We start from the raw sequence: 22,330 nt of genomic DNA, 5'->3' as shown, positions 1-22,330 counted from the left end.
CAGATGAAGACCTCATACTTAGGATGTGCCTTCTGGAACTGCCACAGCATATTGCTTGAGAGCAATGCCTGAATCCAGCCAGAATAAGAATGTAACTGCTTCCAGATCTCTTGCCCTGTGCTTGCTAGAGCTTGGGAAAACAATGAACTTCAGCTGAAAAACTGGCAGCTAATAGCTGAGACTATCTCCCCTTCTGACCTATTTACTATGAAGACATTCTCCTGTTTTCATTCTCTCACATTCATGCTGTTTAAAGAAATAAAATCATTAAAGTATGTACATGTGCACAGACTTAATTAACTAGTGTATATAGTAAACATTGCTATAACCAAACTAGATATGCTTCCCTTCAGCTCCAGCTACCTGTGTGTGCCATGTGAATCCATATTTCCTCAGACACTTTGCATATCTGCATACTACTTTTCCCTTCCATAAGCATGCCAGAAGGCTGACACTTGAGGAACAGATCATGTCAGCTCCCATGCTCTATTTCTGGACTGAAAGCACCCCTCTGCAGCCCAGGTAATGGGTGCAAAGGCAGCAGTTCCTACTGACTGGACTTTTCTCTGCTGGCACTCACTGGTACCATGAATACTCACAGGGCTGCAGAGCCAGGCTGCAGATTAGGCCCAACTGTAGGCTAAAAGCCACAAGGATGCTGTTTTCAGAAACTACATGTATACCAGCACACAGCTAGTAGTTCCTGGGACCATTCTACACCTGTAAAAGTCCCTCTCTGTATGCAACAGCCCCTGGTTTGTGTTGTCACCTCAGCTGCACTCAGACACTCTTCGGGAGAGAGTAATTTCAATGCTGTGGGTAATCAAGTTCCAGTGCACAGTGACACTACTTGGAATTTAATTTTGGAGTTTAATTTACTGGCATAGTTTGAAGATGATTTTAAATGAAACTTTATGATTGTAGGGAGCCATTAACTGGCAAATGTTAGGGATGCTTACAATTATTACAAATAGCTCATTAAGCTACACTATGGTAAAACATAGTGTACAGACATCCCCACTGATTAAACTTTTCTGCTACCAATTGCATGGAAGTTCAGGTGTTTCCATCTCCCTCAACTGCTGTCCATGAAAGGAATGAAAAAACAATTAGAGCCACATAGGACTCAGATATCCAGGACACAATTCAGCACTTCTTAGTTATAATCAACACAGAAACACAAACACATTAATGGAGGCTGCTGCCTCATCTCCACAACTGCTGCAGAGTAGTAAAAACCAGGCAATTTGGCTCTTGCAGCATGCTCACTCTGGGGGGTCAGGAAAACCTGGCTCAGAGCTGCTTGCAGCCTAGCTTTTTTGGCTCGTGTAACACAGCCACAGTTTACAAGTATCCATTAGTGGGAAATGAGATACCAAATGCTGTCAGCATTAAGAAAAAAAGGCTTCCAGACCATTCTAGCTAGATGATGTCTCTTAAAAACTAGCTATTAAGGAATCAGTTTTTCATATCCTCAAAATTTCTTCTTCTCTTCGGTGATGGGGGAAGTCATGTTTTCCTCCAGGGTTATTTGTATATAAAGCTTAAGGTTTTCACACTTGGAACGTGCTAGGAATATGTTAGCAGTGGATGTGATAGTGACTGTCTGTTTCAGTAAAGATCAAATGTTTCTATGTTGCTCAGATGCCAACCAACTCTTCCTCCTGAAGCAAACACATTCTGACTTCTCAGTACAAATGTTGTGGTTTAAGTTGCATTAAGTTGACATTTGAACTCTGCTCGACACTGATTAAAAAAAAAAGGATTCCATAAAAAAATATATACATCCATTCCTTGTGCAACATTTAAAAACTTTTCTGTTCCAGCAACAATCTAGAGCCCATTTGGAAAGCAGGAGGATCCCATTGTGCTCTCTGCTGCTCAGAATGATACCCTGAATCCACAGAACACCCTGTCTGGGATGTGGCAATCCATCCACCACCTTTCAGAGCACAGCTCATCAAAAACATGCAAACAGTGCCCCAGCAAACTGAAATCATTGCTGCTCAGGTCAATGTAAGTCTGAAGCTGAAATGCCTTTAACTGTGGAAAATTATACTTGATCCAGAATAATGACTGCTTCCTGAATGCAGCTGCCAGGAGCTCTAAAATACAAGTTTTTTCCTTTCCATTTTCCCTCACCAAGGACAAATATAGGGCTCAGGCCTCATATATAGTAGCGGCATTCACACCATTCTGACAGCACAGTCTCAAGCCAGATGCAGGTATTTATTCTTGTCCAGTGCAGACACTCTTGCAGTTCAGAAATGAGAGAATGGTATAAAGCTCCAGAGCATAAACAAAAGTGAAGCCCTTACATTCCTAACATTACAGAATTTCTGAATTTTTTCAATTATATCACAAAACATTATTTATAATATAACTAAGTACTCTCAGAAAGGTAGATTGCATTTTTAAATGAAAATAGTGTGTTAGCATCTTTAACACTTTCCTTACAGAAAGCAGAGCACAATGCTCCAGTCTCACTTTAACTGCAAATCTCTTAACACCTTGGTATGACAAACAGGCTTGTTTTCTCCACAGGGGCACATTAAATGATTTATTTCAAATTCGTAATACACAAGAGCAAAGACACTATTTGGATTTTTCCTATCCAGGTGAAATAAAAGATATATTTCAACATCTAATAAAATTACCATGCTTCAGCAAGACTTACCCGTCACTCCTAAGATCATAATTTAAAAATACTGGCAAAAATCAGTCATCTCTGCCAGACATTATTTTTCACAATAAATCTCTTCTTTTTCTTTTATTTCTTTCCAGCTGAACTATTTCCACTTTTTGTCCCTTTGTAATTCTGAAGAGCATCATTCATCAGAAGACAATATTAGATTTCATGCCTGCCTGTGACAATGAATGCATCTACTTTTGTGCCTAAAGCAAATTTACCTGTTCACTGAGCTGTATGACTTGAGTTTCCAAATCTTTATCTGATTTGGATGCTGAGCTGCTTGGTGTAGCTTTTTTTGCTGAAGATGGGCGAGAAGGTGTTGATCCTGGTTTAGAAGCTGGACTGGATCTAGCAGCACCTGAAAAACACAGTAAATAAATAAACATTAAACAAGATTGATCTCTGTAATAAATGCATTCCTATTAATCTGGTACTGAAACACAAGAATTGATTTTACAGCCATCCATCCTTTCTCTTACTTCAAGGTGACAGTAGAGGAAATTCCACTGCTGTTATGCCTTGGGAAAGGAAAAACCACATTTCCTATCAATCTGAGTCTGCTACTGAGAGTGAGGCAACTCTAAAACCAAAATAAACAACATCACACCAGGAATAAAAAGTTCCCTTAGACCTGAGCAGCTTTCAGCTCAAAAAAATGTGCTGTTAAGAGAGCATTCCCCCATCCCATTACTTAACATATCCAGCTATCCTCAATTTCCCTGGAGAAAGACAGAGCTGAAATAAAGCCAGCTAAACTGCCTCTGTGCTTTTTTAATTTTCAAATGTAAACCACTCCGAGACAAGAGCATTAAAACTCAGAGCAGAATTAAACCCATTGGTGAACTCACAGTTGGCCACAGTGACCAGAAGATGTATTTTGATATCCTTAAGTTTTCCTATTTCTTTTTAATTACTTGTGCTGCAAAGCTGCCAGAATATAGAGCAACATCTTCACCAGCAAAAATGGCAAGTAATGAGTGCGCACTCAGTAATGAGTGCATGACTCTTTTTCCACAATAACTTGGCACATAAATGCCCAAGCAGAGCAACAGTTGTGTGAAAGGGTTTGCAGTGCCTTCACGGGAACCTCCCAGGCAGCTCCTCACGCCTTGCTCTGCCTCTCCATCTTTCCTCTCTTGATGCTGGGTGCTCCTTACAGTCACTGAGCCCAAACACGAGGGCCTGGCTCACAGCTCTCCCCCAGCACTGCACTCTGCCTCAGCCTTTTCTTTGTTCCCTCCAACAAGGAACAAACTTGAGATGCACTGGAGGGACATCTGATACTGGTTTGGTTAAGGAGACAAAACAGAAACTCAGCCTCTCTCTGGCCTCTGATTTTTTAAGCAGGCAGGCATGTGAATCAGAGGTCCTGCTCAGCAGCACCCATGTTCATCACTGATTCCTACAGTGAGCAAAACACAGCCATCCAAACGCGCTGACAGGCTCCATGCCATCCTCCACCATCAGATGCTGTCAGTTCTGAACCCTGAGCCACACAGGAGACAGCCCTGGTCCAGCAGGCACCCAGCTCCCAGCTGGGCTCTGAGCTTGCTGCTCACCACTTCCACAGGGATTTTGCCCATGCTTTCTCAGCAGCCACCCTCTACCCCACACCTCACCAGCTGCTCCTCCCATAGGATTACTTGATTTATGGACACCACAAATTGTTCTAAGTTGTCATTTCCACAGTGTATCCCCAGTGTCAGACAATGCTTTAATAAAGCAATTCTTTGTAAAACAAATGTATTCAAAAAAGCCATTACTAGGAAGAAAGGGCAAGGAGGCAGGGAGAGGCAGAGACAGCCTGTGGGGCCATGCATGTGCCCAGACTGTGGAGCTCACAGAGTGTCACTGACCTAGAACTGTGACAGTGGTTCATTGGAGGAGCTGGCAAGTGATGGGCAAGGAGAGCAGCAATGGGTTATTTAATCAAGCTTAAGCTTTCCTGATTTAGTCACAGGCCTCCCTCTGTAGCAAGAATCTCCTCCCACCCCTATGGATAACTCTGTATTAACTGGGTCACCTAAAGCCAACAGAACACAAACAAACCACATGATAATTCAGTTAGCATGTGTAAACATTTCTGTGCAAGGCAGCCATCCTCCTTTTCTATGCTCTTTAATATAAGACAGATAAGGGGGGGAAAAAGCATACTGGCAGGGGTTTTTCGTCGTAGGGTTGTGGGTTTTTTTCCCTTTTGTTCAGTGTTTTTTGTTTTTGTTTTGTTTCTTTTAGAAACTGGTGACTCCAACATCTTCCATGTCTGTTGCATACACAAACTCTTCTCTAGCAGATTTCAGATACTTGCTAAAGTTGGGAAACTTCAGTGTTTTGTATATGTCTGAAATGAGACTTTTTTCACATCATACTTAGATCAGCAAAGAATAAATAATTTGTTGAAAATCATTAATAATGCCAAGATCTTTTGCTGCTATTTTTCTTTCTGAAATTGCCTAACTCTACCATTCTGCCCTCAATGCTTTCAAGGTTCAGCCCATATTATAACTAAGTAAAAATCAGCTGGTTTAGAGCAGGATTGCTAAAACATTCTCAAATAATTTTCATTTGGATTAGCAGATGAACAGAAGTAAGCTAGTGTCAAAATATGCAATAAGAACACACACATGAAATAAAATCATTTGACTCTAGCATTCTAGCTGGGTCACAAGTTATTTAATGACCAAAGCAGCAACATTTACTTCTTATTGTATTCTACAACTACAAGATGCAGGTTCAGGGCATCAACTGAAAAGTAAATGCTTTAAAGTTGGCACAGAGAGAGCTAAGGAAAGAGCAGGCACAAACATTCGATCCCCAGGTATTCTCTCTAATTTGCAGCTGAGGTGCTCTCCTAGAGCTGAGCAAGCCTCATCCCCAGTGCCTGCAGCACTGACATTGGCATTGTATTGTGCCCTCCTTTGAAAACAACAAAGCCCTTTGGATTTCTACAGCAAAGTGCCACTAAGCTTTATAAAGCTTACTTTTTTTTTTTTTTTTTTTAATCAAGTCCAGACAAATCAAAAGAAATCAACTTTTGCTCCACTGCTTGGGATCAGCTCTTAAATGACCACAATATTCCAATTTCAGTAACACAGATAAAAACCAGTTAACTAGTTACTAGGAAGTATCAGCAACAGCTGGATAAAGCTTAATTGCAACAGAGAATGCTCAGGGATTTCTAATCTAAAATTTCCTAGAACAAAAAAAAAAAAGCTTTACTGCACATTTATTCTAAGGCATCAGTTTTATAATCAGCCCAGAAGTAAGTTTCCATTCTAGCAGAAGCCTAATTTCATAAAATAATTAAAGGATGCTGGTCGGTGGAGTAATGCAAAGTACTTGAAACAGCCAGATATCTAAAGAGAGACAAAAGATCTTGATAGACTTAATGACTTGGTGTTGAGCAATGGTTTTGCAGTCAATTAGTGCAATAATGGAATAACTCCTAATGTACTGCTCAGAGGGACTACATAACCCAAGCAGTTTATTATTATTAAATTCTTTCCAACATAATTTCTTCCATGAAAATATTTATATATGACCCATTTACACATTCTGAGAAAGCACAAAATTTTATACAGGTATTTTAGGTAAAAAGTATCCAATAATCATCTCTTTTCCCTGATCAGTGAGAGAATTGCATTGTGATCTGCAACATAACCGTTTGCCATTATTAATTCCTCTTGAAGCTTACTGTTGATGTTCACACAGAAATGTAGGGCCCTTCCCTGGAAAAGAACGTCCCCATGCCCCAAAACATGCTGGCAGCCAAAAGACTGGGAAGCACTGTGGCAGGAAAGGGTTTGGGGGTCCTGGTGGGCACTGAGCTGAGCATGAGCCAGCAGAGCACCCTTGAGCAAGGAAGGCAGGGCTGGGCTGCACTGGGAGAGCACCATCAGCAGGCTGAGGGAGGGGATGCTCCCCCTCCAGGCAGCACTGGAGAGGCCCATGAGGAATGCTCAGCTCAGTTCAGGGCTCCCCAGGACGGGACAGACATGGATGAACTGCAGAGGGTCCAACAATGGGCAACAAAGACTCAGGGATGGGGCACCTCACACACAAGCCAGGTCAGAAAGCTCTGTCTGTTCAGCCTGGAGAAGAGAGGCTTCAGGGGGATCTCATCTACACCTCAAGGGAAGGTGCAAAGAAGGAAGGAAACAGGCTCCTTTCAGTGGTCCTCAAAGTATGGGAGGCAATGGGCACAAAATGAAATCAAACAAATTCCATTCAAACATAAGAAAAAACTTCTTCACTCTGAGGATTATCAAATACTGGAACAAACTGTACAGAGAGGTTGAGGAGTTTCCAGCTTCAGAGGTACTCAAAATGTGACTGGATATGGTCCTGGGCAACCAGCTCAAGGTGACTCTGCTTTCAGCAGAACAGTTTGACAGGATGATCTCAGAGGTGTCCTCCCACCTCCACTGTTCTGTGAGAACTTCTGTGACAGCATGCTCTGATTTTAGGTCAGTGCAGGGTTCCAATTAGAATATTTTTGTAAACAGTATTGCAGCTGTTTCAATTAGCACCTGGATAACTTTTTGTACCTGCCCACATAACACTAGCAGAGATGAGAAAAGTCAATTCACAATTGAAAGACAAATTATTCTGTTCTTTTACTGAATTAAGATGAACCAGCTTTGAAATGCATTCGAGGTTTCCATCTGTGGTACTCCAGAAACAATTACTAATTTTTTTGTACAAAAACCCCATAATTAAATGTATCCCACGCAGTTTCAGCTTCACTACTCTTTTTGCTAAATACCTAAGTTCTACAAACAGATGCAAACTTCTGCAACATAAAACAGTGGCTGTTGGCACCGTGCAGCTTTGGGTACAAAAAAGCTGTGCTGCAAATTCCAGTTCTCTTTACATCACAGGCACAGTCTTGTAACAAGAGACCTACTTAACGTTTAGAGAGAAATCTTCCTTGAAGCTATATGAGTAATTAGTATGCTGTTAAATATTTATGCAAAATTTCAAGGAAACACGTGCATGAATGCAGTGTGGACGTGCATAAGGAGAGTGTGGAAAGCAATGGAAGCCCTGAGCAAGCACAAGACTTGGCTGAGCCCACACAACCACTGCTTCAGTGGAATTTGGGAATCACTCACAGTCTATTTTAGTCAAATTAAAGGACTTCATAAAATGAATATTCCTGACTCATACCACAGGAGAAAAACCAAACCCAACAAGAGGCCTCAGTAATTTCTTCACAAGCTGAAGAAAAACTCTCCACCCGCTTAAACCAAGAGAGTGAGAACAGCAGATTAATTAATATTCACACACTCTTATTATTGTAGCTACACCAGGACACAAGCAAATGCTCAATTTAGGGACACTTAATGAAATAAGCAATGACAAATGATACTTAATGGGAATTAAATGACCTCAGACAAAATCTGACTTAACTCCGAATTCCAATGCTGCAGTGCAGCTGTCCTAATTATTTTGTGGCACTGCCTTCCCCTGGCTGGCAGGACCTCTCAGCTCCTCAAACTTTCACAGCTCCTGGTCCAGTACAGCCTGGTGAGCTCTGCATTCATCCTTTCTGCCACACAGCTGGCAAAGAGAAGTGTGTGTGAGTACTTGAAATTTTCACAATTTCAAGAGAACTATCCAAGTGAGAAAATCCAATGGAGACCAACCTGTCAAATGAAAAGGTTTTACTGGTGGCCTCACTGCCTCAGTTTGTCTTTAATACAAGATCTGATGGAAGAGAACTAACCAAAGCCTTTCCCCCCCTCATCAAAAATGAAGACTGTACTCTAGATTTAAAATAACCAATATTTATTTATTATTTAAAATAATCAACAACTGAATTCAGTTTCTTCTCAACTGAAACCTCTATTTGCTCTAGAAATACCTTTAGTATGCAAACATTTATCTTCAATGGATGCAACTATTCCACAGGCTTAAAAGAAGAACACAGTTTACAATTTCAAGTGCTCTTAAAAACCTGTGTTTTCTAAAATCTCACTGTCTGCTTAGCTCTAGGGAGAAAGCAGTCTCAAAAGGAAAATCTAAAAAAATCTACAAAGAAATGCATGTTGGAAAAGGAAAGAATGTGCAACATTTGTGCAGCACAGACACTCAGACCACACCCACAATACACTGAAAATTAAATAGCCATTTTCACCACTGCTTTTCCCAACACAATCATCTCTCTTGAAAAAAGGCCCTGGCTCATGCACTGCAAGCGCGCTGCCTCCTGGTCCAAATTCTCGAGCTCAATGGATTTAAAAATTAAATGCTCCTCATGCTGGCAGGGGAGATGTGTCTGCGTACAGCTGAGCCACTTTACCTCCCAGGCCGGCGCTGTCACTGCACATGCTGTTCCCCTCGGTCAGTACAATTCCTTGGCCTTGTATGAACCAGGGATGAAAACACTCTCAGTTTGTCACCCTGCGGCTCTTTCCATCCCTAGCTCTGCCACGCTGTCCTGCAGCACTGCACCACGGGGAACAGAGATTGCCATTGCCAGCACCTACTGCCTGCCACTGGGGGAAAAGGTAGCAAGTCTTGGTGGAAAGCAAAAAAAAAGCATTAGGAGATCTCCAGCCTCCCAGGAGTTCTAATTGTATCACTAGCTGCTAAAATAAAGACCAGACCGGACTTGCTGAGTATTTTTATCCCTCAAAATTAATTTACAGCACATCTGTCACAGCAGGATATACTGTTTCCCTACAGAAAATCAGTATTCCTCTTGTGCAATTGGCTTTTCGATGGCACATTATATATAATGCATTCATGCACAAACAGTTCATTCTGCCCTGGTTATTTTCCCTGTCATAGCGTGATTATTTTTAGCCCTCATGTGATCCTCCAGTATTTTCCAGCTCTGCTTTAGTCATCCTGCTCTCACTGAATATTTCAAACTAAAAAAATCTAACAGCCTTCAGATCTAAGAACCTCTCACATTTTTAGCTTGCATGTAAATAATTAATTTTATTAAGCTGTCTTATACCCGTGTATTTTTGACACCTCCCACCCATACACTAGAGAGTGCTCCATGGAGATTTGCTCTGACATACATGAATACTTACATAAGACACTAAGCTAAAATCCTGACAACCTGATCACTATTTCCAATTTTGATCAGATGAAGCCTTTTCCGCTATTTCCCGCAGGGAGCATTAGAACTGGCACAAACAACAGTGCCCTAATATTTTAATCCTGCACCACAATTTTGACTCTACATCTGTAGGCTGTTTACCACTGCATTAGAGCAGAGCGGAGGCTGTAGGAGATCGAAAGTCGGCTCAGGGCTGGCAGATGGCATCAGCTCTAAAAGCAGCTGTGGTGCTGCTGCCAAGAGCCTACAGCAGTGCTCTGTGCTGCTCCTTCAAGGAGGAAAAGACCCTCATTTCCCCACCTGGGAGCTGCAGTCACCTGGTGAAACCTTGCTGCTCCTGCTGTGTCTGGAAGCACCCTGTGGCACGTTACCAAAGCCATCCACCCACGGCACCACCGCCAGCTCGGCCACAAATCGGCTCTGTCCCTGAAGGAGGGGACAAGGCAGTGTGAGGGAGGCACAGCAGATTAGTTGTAGGGACCTATTTATGCTTCCATTTCCAAGCTGCATTATCCTTGACCTGCGCTGACTCCCCAGTAGGATCATCTTCGCAATGGGAAGGGCTATGGCTGTGGGCCTGCCCACCAATTAACACAAAAACCAGTGCATTTTTACACTTCTCGAGTTTTGGGTTCTTCTAAAAGTGTTTATTTTTCAAATTAAAAAAGACCACACTCTCCATTTATAGAGATACAGGTTAACATCCATTTACAGGTACAGGAAGCAGGTACCTGACACCAGGCATCCCATCAAGCTTTAGAGTCTGATTAAAATATCAAAAATAATTTCAATTCATGCCAGTACCTTTCTGGATCTGACCACTTGTTAACTCAAGGACATCTATCTTAATCTACTTCTGAAAACACATTGTTAGAACAGTGTTATAAGGCATTATGAATAGTCAACAATCATCTCCTAAATCACTCAAGCCCAAAACTGTCAAAGGCCACTGGAAGAGTTACTCCACAGAGCAAAAGGAATCACCTGAAATGCATATGAAACTGCCAGTAGCTAAAGTAAATTATTCCTTTAGAAATACATATATCTAATCAATCTAGACTAGGCATATTTTAAAGCCTGCCAAACCCCCAAATATGAATGAGTACCCATATATCTGCTTGCTCCTGACATCAAACAATAGGTGTGTACATTCAGGTACGTCCACTGCACTCTGTTTAAAAACTTTTGGATTATGCTGAAAGATCTTCTGGGTTCTTTATTTTTTCTATTTTTTCTCATGAGTGCTACCTTTTGTTTTGTTAATGAACTGACAAAGCAGTACTACTAAAACTTCAAAGCTTCATTGTTAAGGTAGAGCAAATCACACAAATTAATAATGGCACCAAGCTGTGGGGTGTGGTGCTGGAGGGAAGGGATGCCATCCAGAGGGACCTTGACAGGCCTGAGAGGTGGGTCTGTGCAAACCTCATGAGGTTCAACATGGCCAAGTGCAAAGTCCTGCACCTGGGTCAGGGCAATCCCAAGCACAAATACAGGCTGGGTGGAGAATGGATTGAGAGCAGCCCTGAGAAGAACTTGGGGCTGTTGGTTGATGAGAAGCTTAGCATGAGCCAGCAATGTACACTTGCAGCCCAGAAGGACAACAATATCCTGGGGTTTATATCATGGTTCCTATAGCAGCTGTAATGAATACCCTTTCCCTTCCAGCTAAGTGTGGAAGACGGAGGTACAGAAGCACATCTTTCATGGTAATTTCCCAACTGCCCAGAACTTGCTCCTGCATCATGCCAATTTACTCCCAAACAGCAGGAGATGAGGCACACACAGGTTTGCAGATGCACACAGAAGTCCTCCCAGAGCATCAGTAAAGGCTCCCATTCCTTCCTACATGCAGGTTCTGTGATGGGGTGAGGCAAGGCACAAAGGCACTGTACATCAGTGCCACGAAAATGTGCTCCTCCAGAATTCAGTAAGCTCATGGAATGACTGGCACCTAACTGAATTAGTTCTGTTCTGAAATGTAAGCAGCAAGGAAAGCTGGAACTCTCATTTCACCCAGCATCATGTAATGTCCACACCCCACTATCCTCAGCTTAGAAATTCAATTATTAGAAATTAGTGTTCTGCCTGTCATACTTCTGGACAATATTTAAGTTAATAATGAAGGAAATTTTCCATGAAAAAGCTAACTCTCACAGCCACAGGATCTTATCAAACTCATCACACTATCTGAGATGTACAATTCCATACAAAGGCTGGGAAGGCACAGGACCTGCTCTTCATACAACCAACAACACAACATGACGTTACTGCATTATCCTCCACATCAGCTGGCTGGTTCCACTCCAGTAGCTATTCAATTTCTGTAGGATTGTCACCTGCACAGCTTTAATTTGGATGACATATTTGTGACTTTGGGAAGAACAGACCATCTGTAAGAAGAATTAACAAGCACAGTAAAGTCTGTGTTTAATAAAAGTGTCTTTTCCAATTTCTGAATTGGACAACATCTTGACATTAGCACCTGGGTTTTCTGTTTCCAAAGGGAGTGCAAGACATGAGAAATTGGAACGTGCCAGACCCTGCAATTCAGAAGTTCAGGCATAAGAAGGTGCAAAATAAAGAATGTAAACAAGCTTTAGAAGCCCAGAGTAGCACTGCCTGATATTAGGTGCCCTATTTCCAGGAAGCACTAATGAGCTGAGGGCAGCTGGCCAAGTATGCCCCACTCTGACGTCAGAAGTGATCAGAGCAGAACACTGAAATCTGGGTAGGATTCCAGAGAACAAGGCAGCCTAAAAGTGAGGGTGCTTCATGCTTCACACCTGCCCCTGCTTTTGTGAGTACTGCTGCATATCCAAGCCCATGTGAGGACAGGTCACAAGTTTAAAATCAACTAAATATTAATCCTTATTTGAGGAATGAGTTAGCATAAACCTAGGACAAACCAATAAAGGAATTAGGTGTGTGTGCATGTGTATTTCCATATGCACAAACCTATGTCCAGTAATACTTTTTTAGTGCCTATTTCTTTTTCTTAAATGTTAGCTGCTCTCCTCTTCACTAAATTCTCAGTTAACAAAACCAGCATCTGCTTAGTGACTAGTCACAGCTACATTACATAAACACCAAAGATCAGGGTTGCTCCTTTGGCCTGTTCCAGAAACACTGCTGTGGTTTAACCCAGCAGGCAGCTGAGCCCCCACAGCTGATGGCTCACTGTCCCCTGCAGTGAGATGGGGGAGAAACTCAAAAGGGGAAATGTGAGAAAATTCATGGGTTGAGATAAAGACAGTTTATTAGGTAAAACAAAATCCATGCAAACAATTCATTCACCACTTCCCAGGGGCAGGCAGGAATTAACCTATCTCCAGGAAAGCCAGACCATCACTCATAATGGTGATTTGGCAAGACAAATGCTGTAACTCTCAACATCCCTCCCCACCCTTCTCCTTATTCCTCCAGCTTTTCTGGCTAAGCATGATGCCATGTGGTATGGATTATCTGTGCAGTCTATTGGGGTCAGCTGTCCTGGCTGTGTCCCCTCCAAATTTCTTGGGCACCCCCAGCCTGCTTGTTGGCAAGGCAATGTGACAAAGCTTGGACTCTGTGTAAGTACTGATTAGCAATAATTAAAACATCCATGCCTAATCAACACTGTTTTGGTTTTAAATTCAAAATTTAGCACCAATCTCCTCTGAAGAGTCATCTCTGTTCTAGCAAAACCCAACACACGCACAAAATAAAAAATTAGAAGACTGAGGTATCCTTGTGAAAGAGCAAAAGCTGTATGTTTTTCAGTTAGGAGGACTAGCATACCCACATAATAAGCACACATAAAACAAAAAATAACTTAATTTTTGTTCTTTTGGTCAGCCCTTCGGATTTGCAAACATTTTACTCACCATAAAAATTAAAAAAGAAATCAGCCTGTATCAGCATTTTCCTATAAAGGTGGAGGTGTGAAAAAGCAATACACTCCATTTAATGTTCTTGAATACACTTGCACATACCACATTCAGAAACAGGATTGTTAAAAGCCTTTATCTCCACCACTAGACATTACTGGAGTCCATGTCATTTACATGGAGGGAGTTCAAGTTCCGTGGAGGAGACCCTATGCTGAATAGGGCTGGGCCAAACTAGAGCACACAAGATGTTAACTTTCTGCTCTCTCAAGATGCTAAGCCTATGATAAGGTAAAAAGAATGGCATAACCACCCAAGGAAATAATTTTTAACTAGTATTTAAGTAGAGCGGATCACAGTTTATAATTGTCTTCAGAGACAGAAATGGAATTCTTTAAGAGGCAAAATACCTGCAGTTGGAGAGTTTGCATGGTGAGACTTTTTGGGCAGGTTAAAGATCTGTTCACCAGGATCTGGTGGAGGAAGAGCATCTTGGCCTTGTCGAGCTTCCACAGGATCATACTCCTTCCCATCATAGTTAGCATCAAAGAACTTCTTAAACCATTGAATGAAATCTAAGTTGTCTTGGAAGCGCCCTTTGACCAGTTTTTCCACAGGAATTACCTAAAAGGTAGATATTAACATCCAGTATTACATCACTGCTGTTTTTAAATATAAAAATTACATATGCACATTTATTTGGAAAAAATCTACTAACTGCACCAACAAATAAACCTCTGCCATTGTTTTGCTCCTAAAAGAAAGAGGCAATTTGCAAGTGCTCTTAAAAATGAAAACAAAACCCAGTGAGACCCAGCCTTTGAAGTAGCAATTCATAGGGTGCATGTAAGCCTTTATAGCTATGGCTCTACAGAAGTACCCCCTTACATCCCATGGGTACATCCCATGATGAATGACACTGTTCTGGGAGTAACGCTGTATTCAGCCAGCTAGAGATTTCTGGTTTTAATGGACATGGTACAGTTTGACGTGCTACAAACAAACAATTCTTCAAAAACTCCAGACAGATGTTTCTTTCTCTCTGTCCTACTGTTTGAACTACAAAGCCCAGCAGCTTTTCCAAGACATGTTAAAGTTCAAACCAACCTACATTTTGGTAGCACATGGTCGTCATATGAACCAAGCCTGAGGTTTTAACCTTGTAATTTCTTTCTGTTCCACATATAGCTATACATAGAACAGTTTGTGGACAGGCAGAAGTTGACTTAAATGCCTTTTAAAGTTCTACTAAAAGAAAGGAAAGGCTATGAGGATGTCTCCACATCCTCTAGTATCTTAGAAATTTTTCACAGACATGAAACCTCCAAAAGGTATCTTCAGCCAATATCAGAGTACTCAAGGCTTCCAGACACTGTGGGCAGACAGGGACTACAACTGCAGAAAAGCTGCCCTGCTTTGTTTAATTCATGCAGCTGATTAAAACAGCCAAGTTAGGTGGACCTCAATGCCTCTTGAATGTTATGAAGTTTCAGCTGGAGAAGGGTTTTCATTTTTTTCTTCAGGATTAAGCCGACTGTACAGCATTTTATAAATCTATGATGCTTCTGCAAGAACTGACATTGCATTTTTCATGGCTTTTCAGGTTGTTCCATTTGTACCTCAACTCTACATTAAAAAGGCATGATAAATTTGCTCTCTACAGGAAAATTGACTACATTAGTCTTCCCAATGTTTCACTAGCAAATCACACTGTAAATAGAAGTATCCATAACAGTTCATGAAACAATGAGTGTTTTCCAGTTCTTTGCAGAAGTCTGAAGGAACCCTCTGTTATGACTGTTTAAATTACAGAACAAGGCAACACTAAAAGCCAGGGCAGAACCTTAAAAGGGTAAACAGGTAGTGTATAAGTGTAAAACTATAAGCATGATAATATAACTTCCATTATTCATTTTTATCAACACAGTAATTTATATTAGTGAGTCTGTCAAACTCTCACATTCAAGTATAAACCAAATCCCTTAAGGCTGAACAAGCATTTTCTCAGAGGCTTCCATTCTTAACTTTACAAGATCACATGTGCTACCCATCTATTCAATCACTGGGCAAATTATTCAAGCTTTTGAATAATTTAAATTCCTCAAACCCTGCTTTGGACAAAAAAAATGAATACTTATAAGAACAGCATATTTTCAAATATATTTTGTTGGAAATTTAGGTCGCCAATAATTTTACTTATCAAAAAATGAAGATTCACGGATGACAAGGAACTTCCAACACATGGAGTTTTATCAAAGGGTTTCTGGTATTAAGATATAATGAGTTAGATGGCACAACTCCTCAGCAGACATGTGGACTCAATTTTCAATTTGTACCTAAATGAAGCCAAATGACAAACTTCTCCCTTCATGCCCAAATACCCTTTTCAGATGATGAAAGGTCAAAAACATTTATTGCAATTCTAGTTCTCCATCCAAAAGCTGAAAAAGCACATTTTCAAGTATTTTGAAGTTCGTTTCCCCTATTTATTAATTTACACAATTCATGTAACTTTTGAAACATGTAGCGATCAAAATAAAGAGAATTCCTACCTTATCCACATTCATTCTTTTAAATGATGCCTGCAGAAGTTTGAAGTTGTGAATGTACTCATGCTCCAGCTTTGCTTGAAACTTTACTTTCTTCAAGCTAATGCACCCTGGGAACAACATGTCCATGAACTGGCAGTAAGCTGCTCCTACAACAAGAGAATGCACTGACGTTAATCCAGATGCACCCAGCTAAGACCAAATGGTGTTTAATGTCATTAGCAGAAAGCATGAGCAGAAAGCAACAGTGCTGAATAAGTCCCTGCTGTAATTCAGCCTTACACTATGCACCCAAGACCTGCTTATCTAATGTACATTGAGCAGTGACACGCTCAAGTGGCTCTTTCCCACTCAGTCTGGATCCACGATGCGCTGCCGTGAGCATCCGAGGAATCACCTCAACTAATGCAAAGTGAAATGGATGTTCTTGCTGTCCCCACACACAGCAGGGCTGTCCATACAATGAGAAAATAACAGCGAAAATGAAAATCTCTTAATAAGCTTCCTCAATCCCCACAGTCCCCTGAATTCAAACAAGCCAGGATCATCTTTCTTCTTGTACCCTTGTACCCAAATGCCAAGCAAGTCCAATGCAATTATTTAAGATTATATCAAACCATGATTTAAAAAACTTAATTGCAAGGCTCCAGCTTGTTAAAACACACTAGTCAGGTCCCACCCCTCTGCAATGAACATCCTTACTGATTTTCATTTCTTGAGGAAAGCATTTAAGTAAGCAGACTTTAGCATAGTCCACCCATAGCTTTCAAGGCTGGGCTAACAGCTTTAGTTCTCTCTCAGCCAGGTTCCTGAGTTCAACTTTGAGAGCTCTCTGAACTTACAGACAGTAGGGGTGTGTGTGTGTATAACAAATCCAGAACAAAGAAGGAAATATATGGAAAATTTCTAACCAGCATCCTGAGCATAGCCAACAGAGACAGCATTTCTTGTATGCAGGGAGCTCCCTCCTACAGCATCATGGCACTGTCATTTGCAAAACCTTTAGTGCTGACACATTCCAGTGTTTAGAAATGAAGATGAAAATGTTTAAGTAAATCAGAGGAAAAGCAATTATCTTTCTTCTTCAGAAGATTTTGCTACAAAATACTTTACACTTGGCAAAGATTCAGATGTCCACACAGGAGTGTAGAGGTTGCAGCCCCTGTGCTCGAGCATCAGGGCATGGAAGTGATTGCCTGATTATCCCTGACAAGTTCAATTTCACTTCCACAAAAAAGACTGTTGTGCTTTTAGCGCACCTCAGTTTTGACAAAGAAGTGTCCACATCTCACCTTACAGTTCAGCCCACTATCAACAACGATTTTTTATCACAAATATTTGAATGTTCACAGAGAAACCAAAGTAACTAAGCAGACACCTGGCTTGCCCAGTTTTACAGGAGAGTCAACAATAACTTGAACTTAAGGTCATTTTTCTCCATGGGATGTGCATGTTTTGACACAACCAACTTCATGCATGAGATGGTTCTCATTCTCTGTATCCAGCCAGCCATCATACAAAGGGTTACAGAGATCATCACTTCCCAAACAGAAGAAGAGCTTAAGAGAAGAGTCCAAAAATGTTGTTTGAAATACCAACACAAATTTTGCTAAGGGGCTTACCAAGATCCAGCTTTAGTGCTGAAAACCACTGCCATTTAAAGAAATAATCTGTTCATATTGCCTAGCTTTGTGGGGAAAATGGTTACTAAAAAACCTCATTTTCCAAGGACACCTTGTGCTTAGCTGTTTGCAATGGTCTTGATATGATTAGCAATCAAAGTAAAATATTCCCTAAAGGGAAAGGCGCCTTCTGGCAAGTTACAAGCATCAGATGACAAATTTGCATCTTCTTACAGAAAACTTTATAAACACAATTATTTATTCAAAACTCATCCTTAGCAAGAGAACTTGTAAATACATGGCAATGGAAAAAAAACATTACAGTTAAAAGCATAGATATACAGATAACACATAGCTTGAATACACTTATTATTGTTTAATTTAATGCAAAAGGATTATTATGCAATCATTTAATGTTATAAATTGAATTTGTTCCTAACTCTGTCCTTTCATTCTCCCCATACCCCAATTATAAGCTTTACTCTGATATCTAAGTAATTGCCTGGAGACCCTAAAAATGCACTGCACAACCTTTCATCTAGATCCTTTTAGAAAACTAGAAACCCTAAGTGTTCACATGAGATTTTTCTCCTTCTGCTGGTAATGCAAATTCCTTCTGCATGCCTTTAGACAGTCTCTCTCTAGTTAGGGTATTTCCTTGTGCTTTCTCTGCTGGCAGCTGTTTCTGTACCTCTGCCAGCCAGGAGGTGGTCCCGGGTCTGCACAGCACTGGAGGGCAGAAAACACTGGACTGCATCCACCTGGCAGCAGGAGCTGCTCTCTGACACAACACTGGAGTGGCTGCTGGGCTGTCTCCCCAGCAGGAGGATTTCATTGCACTGGCAAATACAGTTCATTAAAATACTCCTTCCTCAAGTACAGAAGCAACAAACAAACACGGAGTGAACTAAACACTGAGCTACAAAGAGAGGAAATTCCTCCCGACTCCAAAAAGCCAGAGACCTGCCTACCCCATCAATAGGAGAAAGTAAAAATATCATTACAGTCAACTGGGATTACCTGATTTTGGACATCAAGGTTATATATGTATTTAATATTATATAGATGTTTATTTATAATTTTAAATTTTACCCCCTAAAGCTTGTAGCTGTCAAATTACATTTAAATGGGAAACACCAGTGCAACAGAATGGGGACACTACTGCCTACACTGCCCATGGCTGTGATTTCCTGGAGGCAGCAGAAAGGGGAGCCCCACTGAAGAGATGTGAGACTGCAATGCCTTCACCTTTCAGCCACAGCATATCTGTGTGCTCCTCTGCATATGGGACAGCTCTTTGGGCCTCTCCAATGTACTACACAACTGATGTTTGAATGCAGGTGCAAGAGAAAAGAATCTTTTTAATGGAATACAAAGAAAACAACAATAGAGATAATGACATTATGGCTTGTGACATACCTCCTGCATAATTTACACAAACAAAAGAATTCTTATGCTACTGTGTTTTATTCAGTATTAAAAATCGTCCCTATGTTTGCTGGAAAAAAAAGCCAAAAAAACCCAACAAAACCTCAACAATCCCCCCATACCTTAAAAAAAACAACCCCCCCCCCCCAATCTTATCAAATGTGTACAGGGAAGTGGAAAACACACTGCCAGAATAGCTCTCACAATAAATCTATCCTTCTGACTGAAAAACTTCTATATGCATACACATGCACATACAAAAAGAAATAATTTGACATCTACTCAAATGAAAGATGAAAAGTACAGCTGGTGGCACTGCAGAAGAGGGATCAATGTTAAAAACCTCTAATCCTTTATTAGCTAACAAGCAATTTAGAATCACTGGCTAAAAATCCTTTTGTGTTTTGATCTAGAATATTGATGCAGCCATTAGTTACACAAGATATTCACGGGCCAGACTCTGAAATGAGCCTGCAGACGTGGCTGTGCTGAAATCACCCCCAGCAGTTGCTATTTTTAGCCCCATTAGTGAGCAGAAAGAGCCCAGCAGCATCAGGGCTTTGCAGGTGTTCCCTGGGCATCCCAGGCTTGGGGCAGAGCAGGCAGCAAGTGGAGGGAGGGCACTGCATCCACCAGGCTGGGCAAGCAGCTGCCAGAGGAGGGGAATTGATGTCAGGGCAGAATTCAGACACAAGAGAACAAACTCACAATTGAAAAGGTGGTTATTTAAAACTACTAAAATTCAAGAATTTTGCCACATGCAGTGGCAAAATTACTACCAAATTTATGAAAACTGAGTATTTTACAGCATTTTCAGAGTTGTAGACAATATTTCACTAGTCCCTTACAGTAAGCAATGCTGAACTAATTTCAGCTTTTGTCCTGTATGTCTTCTTCCCTGCTTCTGTGTTTCTTTCCCCAGACTGTCCATGCTGACTTAGCTTACTCTGAAGCATATGCACTCTGCATCATTAGAGATTTTCAGTTTTTCTCCTCTCCTTCACCATCTGGAGGCTGATGAATCCACAAATGCAAAGAAGTATTTTCTTTATTATCAAAAATACTTCTGCTCCTCACTATTTAAATCAAAAGGAAATTAAAGGAGGTAACAATGAAGACAAGAGAATCCTGTTTGCAACCAGTTTTTACCACTCAGTAAACTTCCTGGATTTCTGACTAGAGATCTGAAACCAAGATTAGATGCTTTAGCATTGATGTTTATATATTTATAAATTAAAAGGAAAACTTTCTTTTCAAACTGACTGCTTTTAATATACTATAGTTAGAACTTATTATACTAATAAAATATTTAGTAGAAACACTATGAATATAAGCAGGTATAAATATAAGCCAATATGTGTGTGCCCTACACAAATTAGGTCAATCCTTCAAATCTAATGTCAAAAGACTGTCCCTCACTGCTCCTCCCTGAATCCCTGCAGTGTGTGGGAGCAAAATCCCAGAAAAGGATATAAAATCACACCAGCCAACACGGAAAACAAAGGGCACATGAAAAGACAGGGCCTTACTGGGGCAGGGGTAGGGCTGATTTCTTTTAATTCTGATACCCACACCACAGCCAAGAGAGCTATGTTCTATACTAGAAATTTGGTATAAATGTTTAGTATTGGCTTTGTTCTAAAACTGCATAGAAATCAAGTTTAAACATTTTAACCAGGCCTCAGTTTGATTTTCATACATTCAGCTTTTGAAAAATTCCATTTGGGAAAAAGGCTGACTGCATCTTTTTCTGTAATAAAATTAGTTTGCTTGCTTTAATGAAATATTTAGATAATACAAAAACACATATCCAGTTGTGTTAGATACAAATTCCTTCAAATTATTCATTCTCTCCAAAGCTGCAACCACCTGATCATGCAGTTGGAAAATACAGGATGATTTGTGTATGAATTAGTCATCAGTGCTTCAGCTCACAGTGGTTGCTTGCACGGATGGAAAGCTGCACACACCCTGTATTTCTGTTGCTGGGACAACAGCAACAATCAAAAAAAAAAAAACCAGTGACTTGCAAGGAGCACGTGTGACTTAATAGTTTGGTAAGAAAGGGAGAGAAAAACCCACAAATGCCAGCAATCATTGTTTACAGCACAGCAATACTTAGGGCTGGTCTTTCAGCTTGGCTTTCTAGAGCTGCTTCCTCAGCAGTGATGTTTAGGTAAGCACACAGCAGTAGGTTTTCAACTCAAGTATCAGAGCACACATTTTCATTTGGATTTCAAATACGGGTGTTCTGGTATGCAATTCAAAGGTTGTTTTGAAAACTGGGCATTGAAGCTGGTGAAGGGTCTGGAGCACAACTCTTATGAGGAACAGCTGAAGGAGCTGGGGTTGTTTAGCCTGGAGAAAATGAGACTTGTGGGGGAACTTTCTCACTGCCTGCAACTGCCTGAAAGGAGGCTGTAGCCAGGTGGGGATCAGTGTCTTCTCCCAAGCAACAGAACTAAAGAAAAGTTGTGGCAGGGGAGGTTTATTGGGTATTAGAAAAAATTTCTTCCCAGAGAGGATTGTCAAACATTGGAACAGGCTGCCCAGGGAAGTGGTGGACTCACCATTCCTTGGAGGTATTTAAAAGTCATATAGATGTGGCTCTTAGTGACATGGTTTAGTGGTGGACTTGGCAGTTGGACTCCATCATCTTTACAGTTTTTTCCAACAGGAATCATTCTATGACTCCTTGTCTGTGAGCATAATGTTGTGTTACATACAGCCATGTGTTTAAAAAACAGAATGCTTTATCTTGAGTGCTTCACTGGAGACACCACGGTCTTCAAATTCCTCTTTGCATTTCCAGCAGCACCTATATGACCTAGTGTGTAGGTCAACATAATTTATTTCTCCAGTTAACACACCCTCCACTCCCCCCATGCCTTCACTACAATTTTAAAAGTTTCAGCCCATTTCCCAGTGAATGTTCAAAACCACATCAATTTACCACTTACTTAGCTGTAGAGAAGCAAACTTTTATGGGGCTGTGCATCAGTGAAGCCACCTGGGCCCAGCTTCAACCTTTCCCAGCAACAGACCTGGGAGGGCACTTAAAAAGCCCTAAAAGTGATGCAGATTGGAGTGCAGCC

General features: G+C 41.0%; 1 protein-coding gene across 5 annotated transcripts in view; it reads right to left on the bottom strand.

Annotated features, from left to right (window-relative positions):
- MAPRE2 (microtubule associated protein RP/EB family member 2) overlaps positions 1-22,330 on the bottom strand; it is a 98,160-nt gene that overhangs the window by 9,520 nt on the left and 66,310 nt on the right. For all 5 annotated transcript variants that reach the window (XM_063168439.1, XM_063168423.1, XM_063168413.1 and 2 more), the window contains 3 exons: positions 16,189-16,334; positions 14,047-14,260; positions 2,911-3,050 (listed from right to left, as the gene is read on the bottom strand). In XM_063168439.1, the coding sequence (XP_063024509.1) occupies positions 2,911-3,050; positions 14,047-14,260; positions 16,189-16,334 (500 nt within the window). The remainder of the gene's footprint in view (positions 1-2,910; positions 3,051-14,046; positions 14,261-16,188; positions 16,335-22,330) is intronic.

This window comes from Melospiza melodia, chromosome 1 (genome assembly GCF_035770615.1).
Source record: "Melospiza melodia melodia isolate bMelMel2 chromosome 1, bMelMel2.pri, whole genome shotgun sequence".
NCBI classification, from domain to species: domain Eukaryota; kingdom Metazoa; phylum Chordata; class Aves; order Passeriformes; family Passerellidae; genus Melospiza; species Melospiza melodia.
Note: the sequence above shows the minus strand (reverse complement) of the source record. Positions and strands in the feature narration are given on the sequence as shown.